This window comes from Canis lupus, chromosome 7 (assembly GCF_011100685.1).
Source record: "Canis lupus familiaris isolate Mischka breed German Shepherd chromosome 7, alternate assembly UU_Cfam_GSD_1.0, whole genome shotgun sequence".
NCBI lineage: Eukaryota > Metazoa > Chordata > Mammalia > Carnivora > Canidae > Canis > Canis lupus.
The window spans coordinates 24,133,954-24,153,536 of record NC_049228.1 but is presented as its reverse complement, the minus strand read 5'-3'; the positions used below and the strand labels follow the sequence as shown (position 1 = coordinate 24,153,536).

At 47.9% G+C, this 19,583-nt stretch overlaps 1 protein-coding gene across 5 annotated transcripts in view; it reads left to right on the top strand.

The window, feature by feature from the left end:
- Positions 1-11,422, top strand: part of TNN (tenascin N) — a 62,948-nt gene extending 51,526 nt beyond the window's left edge. For all 5 annotated transcript variants that reach the window (XM_038542437.1, XM_038542439.1, XM_038542438.1 and 2 more), the window contains 4 exons: positions 400-496; positions 1,570-1,737; positions 8,010-8,173; positions 10,518-11,422. In XM_038542437.1, the coding sequence (XP_038398365.1) occupies positions 400-496; positions 1,570-1,737; positions 8,010-8,173; positions 10,518-10,658 (570 nt within the window). In that variant the 3' untranslated portion in view covers positions 10,659-11,422. The remainder of the gene's footprint in view (positions 1-399; positions 497-1,569; positions 1,738-8,009; positions 8,174-10,517) is intronic.
- The last annotated feature ends 8,161 nt before the right edge of the window (positions 11,423-19,583 follow it).

Below are 19,583 nucleotides of genomic sequence, written 5' to 3'. Positions count from 1 at the left end.
CGCTTACCTGTGCAAGTCTGGCCCAGCTCTCTTTTCAGAGCCCTGGCCCTCACGCCCAGCTACTACTATGGCATCTTCATTCACCAGGTTATGTCAGGAGTGGCTCGTCCTTACCTAGTCCCAGGTGAGCTCACACCCACAGCACCTGTCTCCACTTGGAGCCCCCATCTCAGTGAGAGCTGAATGGACAGCCGTCCAGTGCCACAAGCCCAAACCCCAAGGATCACTCCGGCTTTGCCCTCTCTTTCAATTCTGCTTTAAATCTGTAACCACATCAGTTTGACCTTCTCTCTGCCCCTGTCCTGCCTCAGGGCAGCTCCCCACCCAAGCTCCTGTCTACTTAGGCTCAGCCATGTCTGTTCAGGTGTGCCAGAATGAAAGGTCTGTCTCCCTCTACAGGTCTTCCAGAGGCGCAACACTGGGCAGCTGGATTTCTTCAAGCGCTGGCGCACCTATGTGGAAGGTTTCGGGGACCCCATGAAGGAGTTCTGGCTTGGTATGATCTCTGAGATTTTAGGAGGGCTGTATTGTGGAGGGGGTATTGCAACCCCCAGAGCTGCTTGGGCCACTTGAGAAGGCTCACCACGTTCAGGAGGATGTCCCCACTGCCAGGGACCGGACCCCTGGAGGCACCTGCCCATCAAGGTGTCAGGGGCCAGGTCTCTGGGAAGGTTCTCATGTGCTGGGCTTGTGACAGGGTGGGGCCATTACAGGTGGTCTTTATGCTGCATGTAAGCCCCACAGGATCGGCCTGGAGCCTGCATGTCTTAGAAAAATAGTTGACCAATGGGGATTCTGGGCTATTATTAGGAGGGCATGCCTGTAATCCCTGCAGTTCCACTAGTAATGCCAGTCATTATGGGGACCGTTTTTCCTTTTCCTTCTGCTCCACTCTGGAGCAGATATTCACAGAGAGTGAAATAACCAAGAACTTCAGTAGGGAAATAAAGTATTAAAAAATCATAACCTGGAGACCCAGTGTCTGATAGAGTATATGATTTTTTTAAAAGATTTTATTTATTTATTCATGAAAGACACACAGAGAGAGGCAGAGAGATAGGTAGAGGGAGAAGCAGACTCCCTGCCGGGAGCCTGATGCAGAACTCGATTCTGGGACTCTGGGATCACGACCTGAGCCCAAGGCAGTCACTCAATCACTGAGCCACCAAGGAACCCCTAGAGTACATGTTGTTTGTGGTTTGCTTGGCACAGAATTCCTTCAGTGACCCCACAGTAGTAGTCGATGTCCTCTTCCACTTGGCAGGATGCAGGGATGATCTGGGAAGTGCTTCTGCTTTAGAGAAGACTCAAGGGGCAGGTTCACCACATGATTGCCCTCCACTGCTCCTCCCCAGAGGACGTGGTCTCCACATTCATTAACATGGCTGTGCCAAAGAAATAATAGGATGGGAATACAGGCATCCCAAAAGAGCTAGTGTGAGAACAGCCCACATTAGCAGAGGAGGCAGAGGCTAAGGTGACTTGGGTGCTGAAAATCTCAGATGCTAGTAGGTGAGTGCTTGCACGTGTAGGTCGATTGGTTATCGGAATTCCCTTCCTTATTTTTAGGACTTGACAAGCTACACAATCTCACCACTGGCACCCCGACCCGGTATGAAGTAAGAGTGGACCTACAGACTGCCAACGAATCTGCCTATGCCGTATATGATTTATTCCAAGTGGCTTCCAGCAAGGAGAGGTACAGGCTCACAGTCGGGAAATACAGAGGCACAGCAGGTAGGAAAACACATTTCCCCCCTGCTAAGGTCTCTTGCTTTCTGGGTATATCAGGATTGGACCACCGCATGTCATGGATCTGGGGCATGAAATATTGCTCTGTGGAGGTGAATTGTCCTCATTGATGGTTGAGGCCCTGCTCCCTGCAGGGAGTTGGGGGGAAACAGACGTGAAAGCAATCCTTGACCATCTTAAAGTTGGAACTTTTGTACATTATACATTGATCCCCTCACCAGCGAAAGCCCTCCTCTTACACTTCCCATGATCAGCCAATGAGCCCATATCCTGAGTGGTTTTTGGTGCCTTTCACTGGGCTCCAGCAATGTGGCTGCTGTCCTTCCACAGAAGTGTGTGTGTGTGTGTGTGTGTGTGTGTGTGTGTGTGATTATTTAAATATTTTGCAGCATTTTGCTGTAAGTAAAGGGAAAAATGAAAGTGCTGATTCAAACAAGAAGTGTAGGTCTCATTAATTTCGTACTACTGTAGCAACACAAGTTAGCAGTTCAGCTGAAAGCAGGGAACATCTAACCTTGATGAGTGTCTCATTGGACATAAGCCGGTTGACAGTGTGTTCAGTTGTGAAAGAAGAAAACAAAGTCAAGCCACACGACTGAAATACTGAGATTATATCACAGAATATCCTGTTTAAGAGGGACGGGATAGTTACCGTTTTAATGTCATATTTTAAGCCTGTATATATAGTTTTGAACCTCCAACAAGTGAGTCTGTTGTTTGATTCTTTTTTTTTTATTTTTATTTATTTATGATAGTCACACAGAGAGAGAGAGAGAGAGAGGCAGAGACACAGGCAGAGGGAGAAGCAGGCTCCATGCACCGGGAGCCCGACATGGGATTCGATCCCGGGTCTCCAGGATTGCGCCCTGGGCCAAAGGCAGGCGCTAAACCGCTGCGCCACCCAGGGATCCCTGTTGTTTGATTCTATGTGCTTTTGACTTTGGGGTGACCAGCTATGTAGGAATGTGTAACGCCCTATGTGGGCCATGATCTGTCCCCTCAGACTGCCATGTAAACACCTAAGTAATCACCAAAAGTAACTTTTGCAAAGAGCCACGAAAGTGGTGAAGCAAATGAAGAGCTCTAGCATGTGAGAAAGTGGGTACATTGAGGCCCCAGGCAGTTGAAGGAAGCTTCCTGGAGGGCAGTAGGCTGAAGCTGGGTAGCAAGGGTAGGACTCAGATGGGAAAAAAGGAAGGGGCCCCCAGGCCTGGGAGAGTCCATGGTGAGCAGAGATTGAGCAGAGAGTGTGCTCGTGAAGCCTGAGGCCACTCTAGAACCCCCTAATGGCAGAGGACCATGAACAGACACCTCTTAGTGTCTGGGGCCATGATCCGAAGTGGCCAACAACTAAGGCAAAGTTTCTTGTAGATCTTATAATTTAATTGTTTTAAAAAAAATCACATGAACTTTGATTTGCTCTTATTTCCCAGTGCTTAGCCTGGAGCCTGGTGCAGAGTAGGTGAGTTTCAAACATGATTTTAATAGCAAGAACTTTCTGTGCAATCTTATAGATGTTTTATGCTGTAAAGGGGACTCCCTGAGACCCAGATAGCTTGCCCCAGGGTCAGTGAAGGTGTGAGCTGGGTGACAAGGGAACCGGGGAGGTGACAAAGTGGGCAGGGTGGGCACCTGCTGGAGAATTGTTCAGGGGCTCAGAGGGGCAGGGGAGTGTGCAAAGGGAAGGGTAAAGTATGTCAGGGAACAATCCTTGGGAGGAAAAATGCACTGCTGTAGAAGAACTGTCACTTCTCTCCTCAGGGGTCCTGGGTCTCCATGCCCTGGAAGCGGGCTGGGTAGCCCTTTTCTACTTTATATACAGTTTCTAAAAGTTCGCTATGTAGCACTACATCCACTCACAGTACAACGTAACACATGAAAGTTGGGCACAAGAATAAGGCAGTTAAAATACAGTTGGGAAAACAGGCGGACATTCATGGGATTACAAGGATAAAACTGAATGAGGGGGGACTGGGAAATGCTATTTTGTACCACTGTGCACTCTGCCTACCTTTCCCCCAGCTCTGGGTAAAATCAGACGATGCTGCTGAAGGCTGATTCCGGGAGCTCTAACCATTAGGAGTAGGGGGTGCACACATCGCAGTCTCCCTGAGACCCCATGGGCCCCCTCCTGCTCTGCTCAGTCCAAGTGGAGGAGATCTGGTCATCCCTTTCATTCCCCTTTACTACTGACCCCAGTGATCAGTTGGTCTGCCTTTCTCAGGCTAAAGAGTCCCGGCCTTGGGAGGCTCCTTGTGGGACCTTCCTCAGTGAGATACAGCGTCCTCTGTCTCTCCCTGAAGCACAGTGACGTCCCTCCCACCTGCTGGCTGGGGACCCACCCCCTCGGGCCTGCCTACGCGCTGCCCATTCTCTCTCTGCCAAGCACACGTAGCTTTTCCAAGGCCTGTCTTAAAATAACCAGGAAATGAACATTGATGCTAATGGGAAAGTGAGTGAGAAGGAGTCAATAGAGTCACGAATTAATGTGATTCTCCTCCCAGGTCTCTATTTGCATTTTAACTGTGATTAGGGGGTAATTCCCATTCTGAGGTTGTGGAGGATGTGTTTTTTTTACTAGGAAGCCTTGGGAGACCTTTTAGATCACAGCTCATTCAGCCCACGATCTGGTCTCCCCATAGGAGCAGTCATTCCTGCTTGGAAACGCTGAAGTTGCATGGTGGGCTCAGTGGGGTTTTAGCCTTCCTTGTGTATGCTGATTGGTCCCCAGGAGGGTTTTGAAATTTAGGAAGCTTCTGGCTTCTCATGTCCTAAATGATGAGGTACTGTTTAGAGGATGTGGCATTCAAAGAGAAGGTGAACAGTCCGATACCTCTGGTGCCAGCTACCCCCACTAGGGCTCTGATTTAGAATCGGAGATGTGTGGCCTGGGGGGAAATGTGCCAGTAAGGATCTCTGCTACTCGCCCTGTCCAGGGGGGGTCCTCACCTTCTGCCTCCACTGAATGCCTAGCAGAGAGCCCATCATTCCTCCGTGAAGGAAACCCCAGCAGGGCAATGCTGGATAAATTTAGTTTCTGATTCTGAATCTGGGAGTGGGGCAGGGAGGACGGCTAATGGGCTCTACTTTCAAGGTGCTGTTCGTCTCTTGGAGAAGTTATCATGATAGACATCATAAATAGACATTTAGGGTGGAGCAGAGTGATTTCTATGAGCTTGCCAATCGTTTCCAGCTGGTTTTAAGTCCCACCTACGGGAGACTCAGTGATGCCCAACCAGGGATGGGTCCACCCCCTGGGCTCACTTGGAAGCGTGACTGAGGAACTCCACCAGAGCTGGGTGACAGGAGAATCAGGGAGGTGACAAAGTGGGCAGGGTGGGCACCTGCTGGGTGGGGGGGCCCGGGGATGCCAAATTTCCACAGTAAGGAACTGCTCTATGCAAAATTGCCTTCCTCGCTTTGAAATGGATTTTTCAATACTGGTACTTAAGGAGGAAAAATGTTGCATCCAGGAACAAGAGGGAAAGCCAAAAATGGCACACATCACTCTTTCTTTGGCCCGTTCCTAGTCCCATGGTCCAAGGTCCAGACACATGGTCCTGTGTGACTTATGAGGGATATGTATGACGTGGATAGCTTCCTCAGGTCTGTGGGGGCTCAGTTGTCTGGGCCTTCCTGCCTGCCTCAGGAGGTGATGTTGGAGTCATGTTAGATGAGATGGGAGATGACCAGCTCAGTGGCCGCACCCTGGGCTTTTCTGGGCCTGCCACTGACCCCTCCAACTCACTCCCTGAGGAGAGCCAGCTGCCTACCTAAAGCCATTATACTAGATGTAAGGGTGCTTATTTCTCATCCAATGTTTTCTCCTAAAACCGTAATAGAAGAGAGAGGGTCTGACCACCACTGGCTTCTCTACTTTATCTGACTTAGGGAGATAAGCTTAATAAATCAGAATACTGTGTTGGCTGGGGGCCTGACAACCGGAGAAAAGTGATTTTTTGATTCATGGGTATACTCACTGTCTGTGCTCTGAACGTCAGCATGGCTTCAGTTTCTGGAAGCGAGAAAATCTATCTGTGCAATAGACTGCCACACTTAGCCCGAAACCTGCTTCACTTTTCTTGATCCCAGCTCCTAAAGTTAGAGAACCACAAACAAATCCTTAAGAAATAGCCTTTGCACAGACTCTTGGAAAACAGCTCTGGGAACTTTAGATGCAAGGTAGGTAAGCTGTGCTCATTAAATGTGTCACCAAGGGAGCCATCATGTGTTATTTTAAGCTGTACTTAACTATCTGCCAGAAAGCCGAAGGGGAGAGGAAATGCGGACGATACAGCGACACAGCGACGACGACTTGCCTTTCCTCAATTGGAGGAAACAAATGGGGACAGAGTCCTTCAGCTGTCTTAGCCGGAGTGGCTGGGGCTGCCCTGCTAGGTGTGGTGCGGCAGGCCCCATTGTTTAAGCTGCCAAGTCAGAGAGACAATCTGGGACCTTCTCATTTTGCAACCTGTTGTTAACTCTTTCCATAGATCTGCCCCCTAGTACCCCCTAGCACCCCCTAGTACCTACCCCTTAGCACCCCAGCACCCCCAGAGCAGGGACGCCCTCTGCCTGTATTTGCAGGGACTCCCTCTGTCTGTATTCTCAGAGCCTAGAGTGATGCGGGGGCCCAGCTAGGGTTCTGAGGTTTCCCGAATAAATGAAGTTGCAGACTAAAGTTCTCCGACTTTCGCTTGCACCCCAAGGGCTTGTCATCGGAAGGGCTTGTTAAAACTCGGATTGCTTTGCAGGTGGGTACTACCTCAGGAGTTTCTGCTTCTGCAGACTGGGAGACTGGGCCTGAGAAGGTGCATTTCTAACAAGTTCTCAGGTGGTGCTGATGCTGCTGGTCCCTGGACTGGACCACACTTGCAGAACCAGAGCAGTGGGCTTGCTCTTTGTTAGCATAACTAAAGGCAGAAATGAGGAAGCCTCAGGCAAGTTGGTGTTTGGGGAAGAACTCTGGACTTGGAATCTGAGGACCCAGGTTTGAGTCCCAGCCTTGCTGTCTGTGGACAGTGGGGCCTTGACAAGTCCACAGAGTCTAACCTCTGTAAGTCCATTTCCTCCTGGGACCACCTCATAGGCTAGAGTGGGGGTCAGAGGTGGGTATGTATGGGAAAGGGTCTGTAACTCTGTTACAGGGCTCTGTAACTCAGAGCTCCGACGAAAACATAAGTGTTCTTACTGTAGGAACATGATTTGCTTTAGCTTAGGATTGATACAGGCCCTTATCACCTCTTAGGAGCTGAATTAAGAAATAAAACTGATAAAAAGATGACAGATATGATGGGGAAATAGTAGAGATACAAGCAAAATGATGCAAGCGGATTTCCAGACAGGATGTCACAAAGCCCTAAACTATACATATGTGTCAGGAGGGCTTGGGAAACAGGCATGCGTGCTAGGAGAGTGTGTGGATGGATTATTAAAGAGACTGGCCCCTCCTCAGGAGTGGGGGCTGCCTGGGCTTTGAGGAATGCTCAGGATTTGGACTGAGGAGGGCAGAGAGAAATGGAGGACAGACCCCTCCACTGGTCATAACTGCCATGTGCCTGTGGGGACAGTGGGCTCAGAGATTGTGCGAAGGCTATGGCCAAGGGACAGGCCTGCAAAGCCAAGCAAGGAGGAGCAGCTTCTCTTCCTGTGGCAGGAAGGAAGACATTAAGTCTGAGATCATGCATGTGGATGCGTGTGCTTCAACCCCAGGAGGGCCATTGTGTAGAGATAGACCTGAAGAGAGGAGGACAGGCCGGGGTGGCAGCTGTGGGAGCGAGAGCATCCGTGAGTGATCTGCAGGAGAAAGGGCTCGATAAAGGATACAAGTTTGTCAGTGTGGTTTGGAGTTTGAAGTTGGGTGGCTGGGAGGATGGTTGAGCAGACAGGGAGGACGGGAGTGGGGTTACTGCGGGTGGGGGGTGGTCAGGTACTGTGGGGAGAGCTGATGGATATGGTTTGGGATATTTGATTACATCACATGATGGCAGGGCATCAGAGTGAGAATGCTGTTAAGGCTTTCAAAGCTATTGGAGTGACAGGCCGAAGTTTGGGTGACAGGCCAGGAAGGGGAATCTGATCGTCTGTATCATGTCCTCATCTTGGCTCTTTTGAGAGACGAGTGATTACCTGTGACATCACTGGCTGGATCCTCGGTGTTTTCATGCCCTAAGATTGTCCTGCTGAGTCCAGAGCACGCTCACCAGCTCAGTGGCAAAACTTAGACGTTCACTTCTCTCATCTCTCCTCTCCTGCAGGGGATGCTCTTACTTACCACAACGGATGGAAGTTTACAACTTTTGACAGAGACAATGATATTGCCCTCAGCAACTGTGCCCTGACACATCATGGTGGCTGGTGGTACAAGAACTGCCACTTGGCCAACCCCAATGGCAGATATGGAGAGACCAAACACAGTGAGGTAAGTGACAGGTGGATTTTTTTTTTTTTTTTTTTTTTTTTGTCCCAAGCTCTGCTCAAAATTTTCAGTTCCCAAAGCGACCATCTCCAGGCTGATTTGGCTCCGCATCTCCTTCTGACACTTCCAGTTAGGGCAGTAGGGCTCTTCTCTAGGCTCCACGGCCTTGAGGGCAAGGCCTCCCCTGCCTGTCTGCTGCAGCCCTTCCCCCTCTGCATTCCCACAGTGCTATACACTTACTTAGCATAGGTGGGTGGGAGCCCAGGCTGTCCACTGCTGGATAGACAAATAATATGGATTATGCACCATTTGTTTACTGGTTCACACATGGACACTGTCTTAGTAACAAACACCATAGGTTGGGTGACTTGAACAACACACATTGATTTCTCATAGTTCTGGAGGCTAGGAAGTCCAAGATCAAGTTACCAGCAGATTCAGTTCCTGGCAAAAACTCTCTTTCCATCTTGTAAATGGTGGCCTTTCCACTGTGTCCTCATATAGGAGAGAAAGAGAGAGAGAGAGAGAGAGCACTCTGGTCTCTCCTTTTCTTATAAGGGCACTAATCCTGGGGTGCGGGTGCCTGGGTGACTCAGTGGGTTATGTGTCTGACTCTTGGTTTCAGCTCAGGTCATGATCTCAGGGTTGTGAGATCAAACCCTGTGTAGGGCTCTGTGCTCTCAGTGTAGAGTCTGTTTGAGATTCTCTCTCTCTCCCTCTCCCTCTGCCCCTTCCTCCTGCTTGTTCTCTCTCTCTCTCTCTCTCTCAATAAGTAAAATCTTTGAAAAAAATAAGGGCACTAATCCCACTCTCATGATCTCCCCTAACTCTAATTACCTCCCCAAGGTCTTCCCCTACTCCCCCTATACTATCACACTAAGGGTTAGGGCTTTAACATATGCATTGGGGGGCTGGGCACAAACATTCCATTCATAATTCTTTCTAGATTTTCTCCCAGTGAAACCAGGGCTATTTTTCTCAAATCCTCTGATCACCAGGAAAACAAAGTCTTTTCTGCCTTTGATCAGACCTACCTTTGGATCCACTTCATCCAAAGCCACTCAGGGTCTACCCAGAGTAGACCATTAGTCTCTCCACTTCAGGAGGTGCACACAGGACTGAGAGTTCTTGATGGCTACTCTACCCTTCCTTGCTCTGAAACTTGGCTACTGATGATTTCTCAAACCTCTATGACCTGTGCACATCACCTTGACTCCTTGGCCAGATGTGGAGCCTCTCCTGGCTGCTCCCATACAGCCACTTGAAAATGGCATCTTTGTTCCTGCTCATCATTAATCCATCCCCTCCAAAAGCTCCTCCCCATCTTGGGTTTCTATTTCCGGGGTCTATTCTAGCCTTCAGGAAGCCACCTCTCCCCAGAACTCACCTAGTTACCAATATTACTGTAAATATTAGCACATCTCAAGTCCAGGTACAGTTTGATTACTATCAGGCAGCAGGGACTCCCAATCCTTCAGTGATTTTTCAGAGGGAAGAAGAAACATTCCCCCCCGGGGAGGCCAAGGAGGGTGGGTCCATGAATCATGGTGGCAGCTAGTGGGCTGACTCAGGGAAGCTTGCGATCAGAGATCAAATATTTGAAATGAACAGCCAGCATGCCCTAAAGCATCCCCACATTTGCTAATAAAAGACATTCATCTGGTTAATGTGCTTTTCACAGTCTGCAAGGCATTTAGCTTCTTGTTTATTATTTACCTCACAAATTAAAATACATAAAATTGGTCACTTGGGCTCTTTATTGGCCAGGTTGCAAGGTTATTAAGTGAATTAAATATTATTGCGCTCACCAGTCAAAAGACATAAAATGAAATTTAGTTTTCAGCAGGCTATTCGTTACCCCAGAGCTGGTATCTAAACAGCCTAAATTGAAAATGATTTTACACGATTGACCAATTAATATGTTTATTTTTTGCCTTTAATTTTTTGGAAAGGAAAAGAGCGAGGCAAAGATAATGTGCGCATTGCTGGCCAGGTTGACACCCTGTTAGCTTTGCGGCTGCTGTGGTCTCCTCGTCCCCTGGGCTCACATCACATCCTCCCAACCACTGGGGTGGGGGGGGGTGGGGGTGGGGGTGGGGGTGGGGGTGGGGTCTTCCAAGTCATCAGCCTGCCAAACCTCGGCTGCCCAGCAGAGGCTGTATGTATCTAGCTTGGGCTCTCTACTTCCCTTATGACAGATAACTACCCCAGTCAAGGCTCCTCTAATTTTTCTCTCCCCTAAGCAGAGAGGGAGTGGTTTCCCTTGACAAAGAAGCATTCCTTTGTATCGCAAGCCACCCCTCCTTCCTCCCAAGTGCCTCTTCTTTATGCTGGCTTTCTTATGTAGGGGGTGAACTGGGAGCCATGGAAAGGACATGAATTCTCCATTCCTTACGTGGAGCTGAAAATCCGCCCTCATGGCTACAGCGGGGAGCATGTCCTGGACAGAAAGAAGCGGACACTGGGAGAAAATTCGAGAACGTTCTGATGGCCTATTGGAGCAGTTGTCACATGAGACAAGACCAGCCCAGGGTGGGGCTGTGAGGGCTTGGGGCAGGGTGGGTAGTGGTGACTGGTTAATGGAAGTTTGAGGGATGCTCCTGGCCCCTGGTTTCTGAGATGGCTGGATAACCTGCAGGACAAAGCATGTTATCAAGCTTCAGACAAATCAGGTTACTTCCCTATCACCTGCGTTTTTGCCCATCTGTATTGGGGGTCTGAAAATCAGCCAGTAGTAGCATATGAGGAAGACAGCACTGGACTACAAGGTTTTTCAGTCTATCTTTAGTAACAAATATGTGAGATTGGAGGGGGGAAGAGGAAAAAAAGAATCATCTAGCACTTCACCAATTGGAAATCTCTGGAAATTGGTATATATATTATATATATAAATATATATAAAGCTCCTCTACTAGAAATCTTTTCCTTAGAAAAAAAGCACCAAGGAGGGGTTCTCTTTGATGGCCAAGGGGCTAAAGTAGTCTGATGCTGGTCACCTGCCATTACCACTGGGCTTTGAGGGAAAAGCTGTAAACCTCCCCCTGTTTAAAAAATGCTAGTGTTAGGGGGAAGAGTACAGGGAACCACGGGGACCAGGATGGATTCCCATCTTGCTAAGCTCTGACCAGCATGCTGGAGACCAAGCTTCTGTGTTACTATTCTTCTCAAGAGCCACCTTCCCACCTATTTGCATAATCACTTTCATAGATCTACATATGTTGTGAATAAATTCTCACTCATTTCAACTTTAAATAACTTGACTCTTGATGATTGATTCCTCCTGAAGAGTCTTCTATGACTCCCTTTCACTCCCTCAATCCTCAGCCCTGCTCCTGTCCCTGGCCCCCGACACCTTAGGTTTTCTGAAGGTGCTCCACAACAAAGGCATATTGTTTGAATGGGCACTTGGTCAGTCAGATCCTTTGGGCTTATTTTCCTGTCACTTTGGAAGGTTTTTCTATAGCGAAGTCAGTGATCATTATTGAAGTAACTTAAATTCCCACTAAAAAAAATAAAATAATAAACCACCTGATTAAAAAAAAAATGCCTTGTGTTATTTAACTCACATGAGTGCACTTGAATTCTAAATTTAACCTAAGTGCATGAGAAGGTACAATTTGTGCATTATAATGGGATTTGGTTGGCCTGTGGTCTCACAGTTGCAAGCTGACGAACAATGGTATTTGGAATCAGGAGAGGTGAGGGAGTGGGAAGGCATGTACCCTACAAGCTGCAGTGCTGCTCCAGGACCAGGGAGTCCTTTAGTGCCTGTGGTTCTCCAGGCTCTAACCTCTGGCTGAAGGCGAAGCCATACCCTCAAAAGGATTCATGTCACCTGTGTAAGTTTTCAGCACCGCCCCCCAGCCCCACAAACACTCACAATGCCACAGTGACTGCTAGATCTGGTGAGGGTGGTCCAAACAAGAATTCAGTGAGGACTTGACATCTGCCTGCTTCTTCCCAGCAGTGTGCTCTATGCCCTGGGTGGGGACAGAGGTGCGATCGCAGAGGTGAGGAGCCAGACATTCATTCCTCCACTCATTCATTCCAACAAATGCAGATGATGCTCTGTTATGTGTCAGGTCCCGCCCTGAGTACTGGTGCTAAAGAAGTGAAGAAAGCACAACAATCCTGTCCTCATGCTTAAATTCTCTTGGTGGAGAGACAGACAATAAACAATAAATGTACCAAACCAGAAGTGTTAAGCCCTGGAAGAAAAATAAAGTCAGATTAGGAGGCAGAGGTAGAGGCAGGAGACAGCGCAGGTTTTCTCTGAGGAGGAGACGCTTGCAGAGACCTTTCCCTGTTTCTGTGGTCCTGATCCAGCTTAGTCAGGGCTGCAGCCTGAGCTGATTTCCTTGTTCTCTCGAACGTCCCTCTGCACAGCTTCCCAGTCCTGAGTCTTCTTGTCTTCTGCTGACACCAGGGGATGGGGGGTGGGGGTGGGTGGAATTCTCTCCTTGGTGATTCAGGAGGCTGGTGCTAAATCCAGCAAATGCAGGCTTTTTAGAAAAGAAGCACCTCCCTTGCACAGTGGATCAAGCCCCAGAATGATTCAGGGCCAGGGGTGGTGCATGGTGGGCAATGCTTTTCCAGTTTTGCCATGCTTGATAAACATGCTGGGTAAAGCACAGATTGCTGGGCCCCATCCTTAGGCCCTGTGACTCAGTAGGTCTGGGCCGGGGCTGCTGCCCTGCTGGTGATCACTCCTGGGGAGCTGGTCTCTCTGCTCTGGAGCTGTCTGTGATGCCAGCAGCACACCCCTGTCTTCACCCACTGCAGCGTTTCTCCACCACCCGCCAAGATCAGGAGTTGCAGGAAACTGGAGTAGTTTCTAGCATTCTTTTCCCCTGTAGGGGTCATGCTGCATGAAGGGATAGGCAGAGAAAACCTCAGCTGATCATTTAGGTTCTCCGTGGGGCAGAGAAGGAAGTGGGGAGAAACTCATCTTTAAAGGATATTTATCTGACCAAGGAGAACATCCCAGCCCCAATGTCTGTGCCTAACCTCATTGTAATGGGACCAACTCTGGCAGCCCCCACTCTGGTAGCTGAGTGTAGGCCCCGGGGATGGGTTTCTGGACAAATCTGCTTTTCAGAGGGCCACTTCTCTCAGAGTCAGGTTATGAGCCATCAGGGCTTTGAAGCTTATGGGGCAGTCCCTCCCCTTTGGGACAGACCAAAGGAGACAAAAGCTGTCAGGGAAGGGATGGGCCACAAGCCAGGCAGGAGGGCAGAAGTGTCACAAGCAACTGCTAAAGTTTCTGAGCCATTTTCTGTTCCATGCAAGATGCTGGCAGAGTCATCACGGACAGAGCACTGGCTCTGCCCTCGAGCAGCCTGCGGTGTGGTTTGGGTGGACAGCTGTGTGGACAAACCGTGACAGCGGGAGCATGTCGGGGAGCGTGAATCGACAGGGGTATGGACTGACACCGCAGCCAAGCGTCACAGACGTGATGGTCAGCATTAGGTCTGGAAGGGTCTGACTTTGTCAGGGAGGCAGGGTACCTCAAGAAGAAGGAACCGGATGGCAAAGATGGGAAAGGGTTAGGTGGCGTGAAGCATGGGCGAGGGAGGAATGTGGTTTCTTGGTGGCATGCGGGGTGCTTGGGGGCGAGCCACGCTAGGGAGATGGGCAGGGACTTGGCCATGTGCGTGCTGTGGTTCTCAGCTCGCACCATGCATCCGAATCAGCTCAGCTGTGGGTATATGGAACCTGCTTCCCCTCCAGGGACTCTGCCTCAATGGGTCTCAGCTGAGTCCTGTGCCTTGGAGCTTTTCAAAGCTAAGATGCAACCAGCCCTGAGGATCTCTGCTGGGATGAATGAGTTGGGCAGTGGAGGACACTCACAGGTGCTTGAATCTTGCAGTTGCACTGGCAGGCAGGCTTGCATTGTGGAAACCTCCATCTGGTGGCAGGGTAGAGAATGGTGGGGAGCTGTTGGGAGTTTTGGGGAGGTGGTGGAGATTCACAGGTTAAGGGCTATTGTAGTAGACAGCAGCACCTAGGTCTGTGACAGAGATGGTGGGAAAGGGGAGAGGACACAGATTAAAGAGATATTTAGGAAGAAGGATCAGCAGGAACCGAGGGGGCTGGGTGGTAAAGAGAAGGATCCTTTCATGGCACAGCTTAGAGCTGGTTGTTCCTGACAGCAGCTTCCTCTGGGAATAGGGCCCCAGAGTTTATGTTTGTCACATGACATCACGAGCTCTGCTTTTCAACTTCGAATTCTCAGGGATTCAAGGATCATTAAAGCCAGAAAATGCTGAATGAGCCAGGGAGAAAGACTAAGAATGACTCGAGGGATTGTGAGCAAGGGGATGTCGGGAAAGACAAGGACCAGGTGTGATGTGGGCAAAGAGAATACTTGGTTGGTGGGGGAGAGAAATGCAAACAGACTTGCAGCAGGGCAGGAGGAAAAATGAGTATAAATAATGGCAAGCTGTGGGCAAAACGTATTCGTTTGCTGGAGGAAGTCCTCTGCTAACAAAATTTCCAAATCCTTCCCTTAAGCCATCCACCAGGGCGGTGAAGAGGATCAGGAAGGAGTTTCTGTCAATAAAGTGCACGGATCAATATGGCCAGGGCGCCGGACCCGCGCCTCAGAAATGCTGTACCCAGACCGGCCAGGAGATGGCAGTGCTGTCCCACTGGGAGCACCTCCCTTCAAGGCCATTTCCCAATCCTCTATAAAGGGGGTCCTCACTTTTCTACCTTCCTAACAGGACCTGGAGAATAGGTTTGGGGGTACCGCTCAGCACCCAGCCTATGCTTGGTGGTGGTGTGGGTAGTGCACACAGCAGGAAACTGGGAAATGCCCTGAAGAGATTGTCCAGTGAAACCTGGACTCTGATCCCCCCAACCTGGTCTACTTACTAGGTTGGTGCTGATACAGGAGATGGGTCCCCTAGCGTGATGAAAGGTGAAGAGGGTACCCCCTCTTAGGTCGTTCCTAATGTGTGAATGAATCCACTTCCTGAAGTCCTTCTGTTCATTTGTTGTTTCTATGGGGGAAATGGGGAATGGATTGAATTTCACCTCCTGTGTTACAAAGAAGTTAGGTTCCCAAGGTTAGCCCATAAAACTTGTTTATTCTCTAAGGCCGATAAATTGCAGTGCACATATAATGACAGAAATAGAAAACAATGGTATCGTAGTGTTGTCATTTAACTAAAGGAAGGAAATAAAATGGAGTGGAAATGGTTCTTTATTTTGGTGAGTGGAGAAAATTATGTTTAATTGGGCAGGGATAAGGAGGCGGGTGAGGCTTGCTATGGAACCTGAAGGAGACATCTGAGTACTCTGAAGCCTTTTGGGCAGAGCTCTTCATATATTCAAAAGGTTTCTGACTCAAAGGAAGTCCTGCAAACCAACAGTTTCTGAGGAGGCCAAATCACTAGCTTGGGTCATGATGGCTGGTGTGTGGAAGGGGCACTAGGATAGGATCCTGAAGACTTAGGTTTCCATTCCAGGTCTGGGGGAGTTGCTTACCTTCTCTGGACCTCATATTCCTTATTTATAAAATGGGAATGACCTCAGTCCCTGATGTACTCTCTGCAAGAAGCCAATGAGATCCTAAAAGCACTCTTAGGTAATATGTAGCACTCTGGAATGGTAAGAGGGCTTGGATCTTTAGACTTTGTAACTTCAATCAAAACGTTTGGATTTTCTTTCTTCTTTTTCTTCTTTTTTTCCTTGATAGAGGTGTATCTCTAGCCAACCTTAAGGTGTATGTGCTATGGATAGCCACCAATGGGATTATTACAACTCATAAATGGAAGAGAAAAAGCAGAGTGAGAAAGAATCAGAAAGTGTTTCCTTGGGGATGAGATGAATTGAGCTATACAAGAACCCTCTATGGCAGCATTTCCCAAATGGTGTTCCTCAGGACCCTTGCCCCTCCAGAGCTGCTAAAGAAAAAAAAAAAAAAAAGAGGTTTCATGGCCAAATAACCTTGGGAAAACTGAGTAAAAGGGAATTATATGAGTTTCTTTACTATAGTACCCATTAGAACCTTTAATATGATTCACAATTGCAGATCTCAAGGGGGTAGAGAGGGGAAGTCATGGTATTTGGCAAACTTATTTGACCATAGAATTTTTTTTGTTTTGTTTTCTGAGTAGATAATATTTGTCAAGGTGTGGTTCAGGGACTGCTGGTAATTACCTAGAGTGATTGTTAGAAGAGCAGGTTGTTCAGACACACCCTATGCTTAGGAAATCTATGAGAAGGGCAGGGAAGGACTGGGAATCCGCACTTGTAAGAAACACCCCAGTGGTCCCTTTTCCTTTCTTTGTTTCCCTAATCAATGCATTATTTAGCATATAGTATGCACTAGGCTCCAAGCTAGTTATTGGAGATAGGGTGTGAGTGAGATAGTTATTCTCCAGGCCTCACAAAGGCTAATTCTAAAGAGGATGGGAGGGGAGGGGAGTGCGGGAAGACAGGAACACACACAAGTGCAGCATAGTCTGATCTTGCGGTGATGGGGAAGACTTGTGTGGTCAGGGTAGCTTTCTTGGAGGCAGTGATGTAAAATGTGAAATATTTCACCAACAATTTGTAATGACGATTAAGACTTTGGGTTATGAAAATCCCTCATTTGTCAGATGAGCATGGCAATATTGACCCTGACAGATTCGTGAACATCACATAAAACCCAGTGAGTCTTTAGCACTTTTAGTTTAAAGCCCAGCTATCTAGCTGGATTAATGTTCTAAGGGAAACACCATAGTTAAGTGGAAAGATGTTGACTCAAAGTCTTTCTTGATCTGGCCACCAGGGGGCACTGTCACACAGGGTGGCTTGGTTGGGTGCCCACTGGGCTGAGGCAAGGGTGAGTTCTTACCCTAGAACCCTACCCATTACATATTGCAAATTGGGAGTATGGGTAGTATTGTGTGGTGAAATTATGCAACACATCACACCAAGAGGAATAGAAAATGCACATTCTTTTCAATCCCTATCTCATCTGATCTGTCTGCATGATTTGACTCCATGAACTCTTGCTTTCTTCCTGAAAGTTTCTTCTCTTGGCTGCAAGGACACAACTCTCTCATTATCTTCCTTCTACCCTTAGTTACAATAACTAATGTTTACTGAGCATGTACTATAAGCCAGTCTCTATACTGAATGCTTTATCTTATTTACTGCTCTGTCCCTAGGGGATAGGGACTATCATTAACTCTCTTATTCAGGTAAGTCTTCACAGAGATTAAGTCTTGGCCTAAGTTCCATAACCAGTGGTACTGGAGTTAGCATCAGAATCGGGGCACCCTTAGGACTCAGGACACTCATGGTGGCTCTTGTCTGGCTGTCCCCTGCATCGTTACTGCATTTTCAGGTGTAGACAATCCAAATGGTGCCCTCTTTTCTCAATTTCCTCCTTTGCAATTCTAGACAGCTCCTGGGTGGTCCCCAAGGGCTGTTCTGATGCCAGCTTTGCAGCTTCCTTCTATAGAAGCAGTGACCACAGTGGACTATAATAATCTATGAGCTGTCCGTCCTACCAGCCAGGCTGTGAGCCCCTCCAGGACCACTCTGTGTCACTGGCACCTAGTGTGCTTGGCACATAGTAAAGAGTAAAAAATGTTAATTAAATAAGTAATTTCAATCAGGGAGTTAGATACATTCATGCTTGGCCATTCCCGCATGAAAGATCACAGGTATTTGAAAACATCCCTTTGAACGCATGACAGGGACAGACAGCTCTGTTGAAGGGACTCTTTTTTTTCTTTCTAGACCTATAATCCTGTGATTTTGAATTTGGGAAAATACTAAATTCAAAGGGCAAGGGGCCAGCGCAGACTGTTCTGGTGAGTTGAGAATGCTCAAAGCATTGTCCAGATCTCCATGCACACTGCTATGGGCAGGGCTGAGCCTGGGCAGGTGGAGCTGGTGACATTTAGCTCTGGCATCCCCTCAGGTGTGCAGCAGCTGCTCCCTGCCTCTGGTTTCTGGACAACAGTCCCTGCTCTCTACTGGAAAGTTTTGGAAGTCCTGGAGGAATGAACGGAGAGCCGAACAAAGACTCTCTCCTTGTGCTGTCATGGAGTGAGTGGCAGTGGGGAAGGGAGCCCAGGAGTCAACTAGAACTAAAGAAATGTCAGCCTGCATTGGGGGAAAAAAGGCAAAGGAGGAGCTGGTGCTGTAGGCCTGTTTTCCTAAGCCCTAGTCAATATGTAGTAAGCACAGTATTTTACAGCCTGTTCAACCACTCCCCACACAAGTCGCTAGTTCCATGCTCTCCAGGAGAGTAGCTGCTAGCCACATGCAGCTGTGGAGCACTTGAACTATGGCTGGTGTAACTCAGCTACTGAACCTTTAATTTTATTTAATTTTAATTAATTTAAATAGCTACTGTGGACAATGTAGAGACAGAGAACAATTCCATCTTATCTCCTTCTATTGGACGGCACTGTCTACAGGGCTTCTGCTTAATGGCCAGCTTAGCGTCATCAAGGGAGGGCTCTGGAGCATCTAAATCATTCCATTTCACAACCACTGCGAAGCTGTGGTCCACCTGAAAAAAATATGCATTTATGCATACATACCTGTGTCTTCCTGTCTGGCTACCTATCTATCTAAGTATGTGTGCATCTAAGTACCTATGTATCTAACTGTGAATGTATATAGCTATCTATCTATCATCTATCTATCTATCTATCTATCATCTATCTATCAATCATCTATCATCTATCTATCATCTATCTATCATCTATCTATCATCTATCTATCAATCATCTATCATCTATCTATCATCTATCATCTATCTATCATCTATCAATCATCTATCATCTATCATCTATCTATCATCTATCTATCTATCATCTATCTATCATCTATCAATCATCTATCATCTATCTATCATCTATCAATCATCTATCATCTATCTATCAATCATCTATCAATCTATCATCTATCTATCTATCTATCTATCTATCTATCTATCTATGTATCTATGTATCTAACTATGTATGTATCTATCTCCCCAGCAGTCTCTATAGAGACTTGATTTCTCCCCTTCCCAACATTGGATTTAACTTAGAGGTCTATTTTTCGCTTATTTTTTTGCTATTTTCCCCTTTCTCCTTTAAGAAGACATTGATTGACCTCATTAAAGGGAATGCTGAGAGTTGCCAGAGAGCATCAGTGTTTCTCCTGCAGCTGGCACCTCTGAGCAGGTCTGGTCTCTAAGGTGTCTGCTCTGCAGGCAGTGAGAGCCTGGTCCTGGTTCTTCTGGTCCTTTGGTCTAGAGCTGTGTCAGGGGGAAGGCAGTGCCCAGGGACAGTTGGGTCTTTTGTGACCTAACGGGAGTTGCTGCCTCTGTCATTTCTGACTGATGTCTGAGAGAGGGCAATATTTGATGTCAAGAAAGTAACTGATGACAGCAGTTAAAGATGCCAGGCATGGC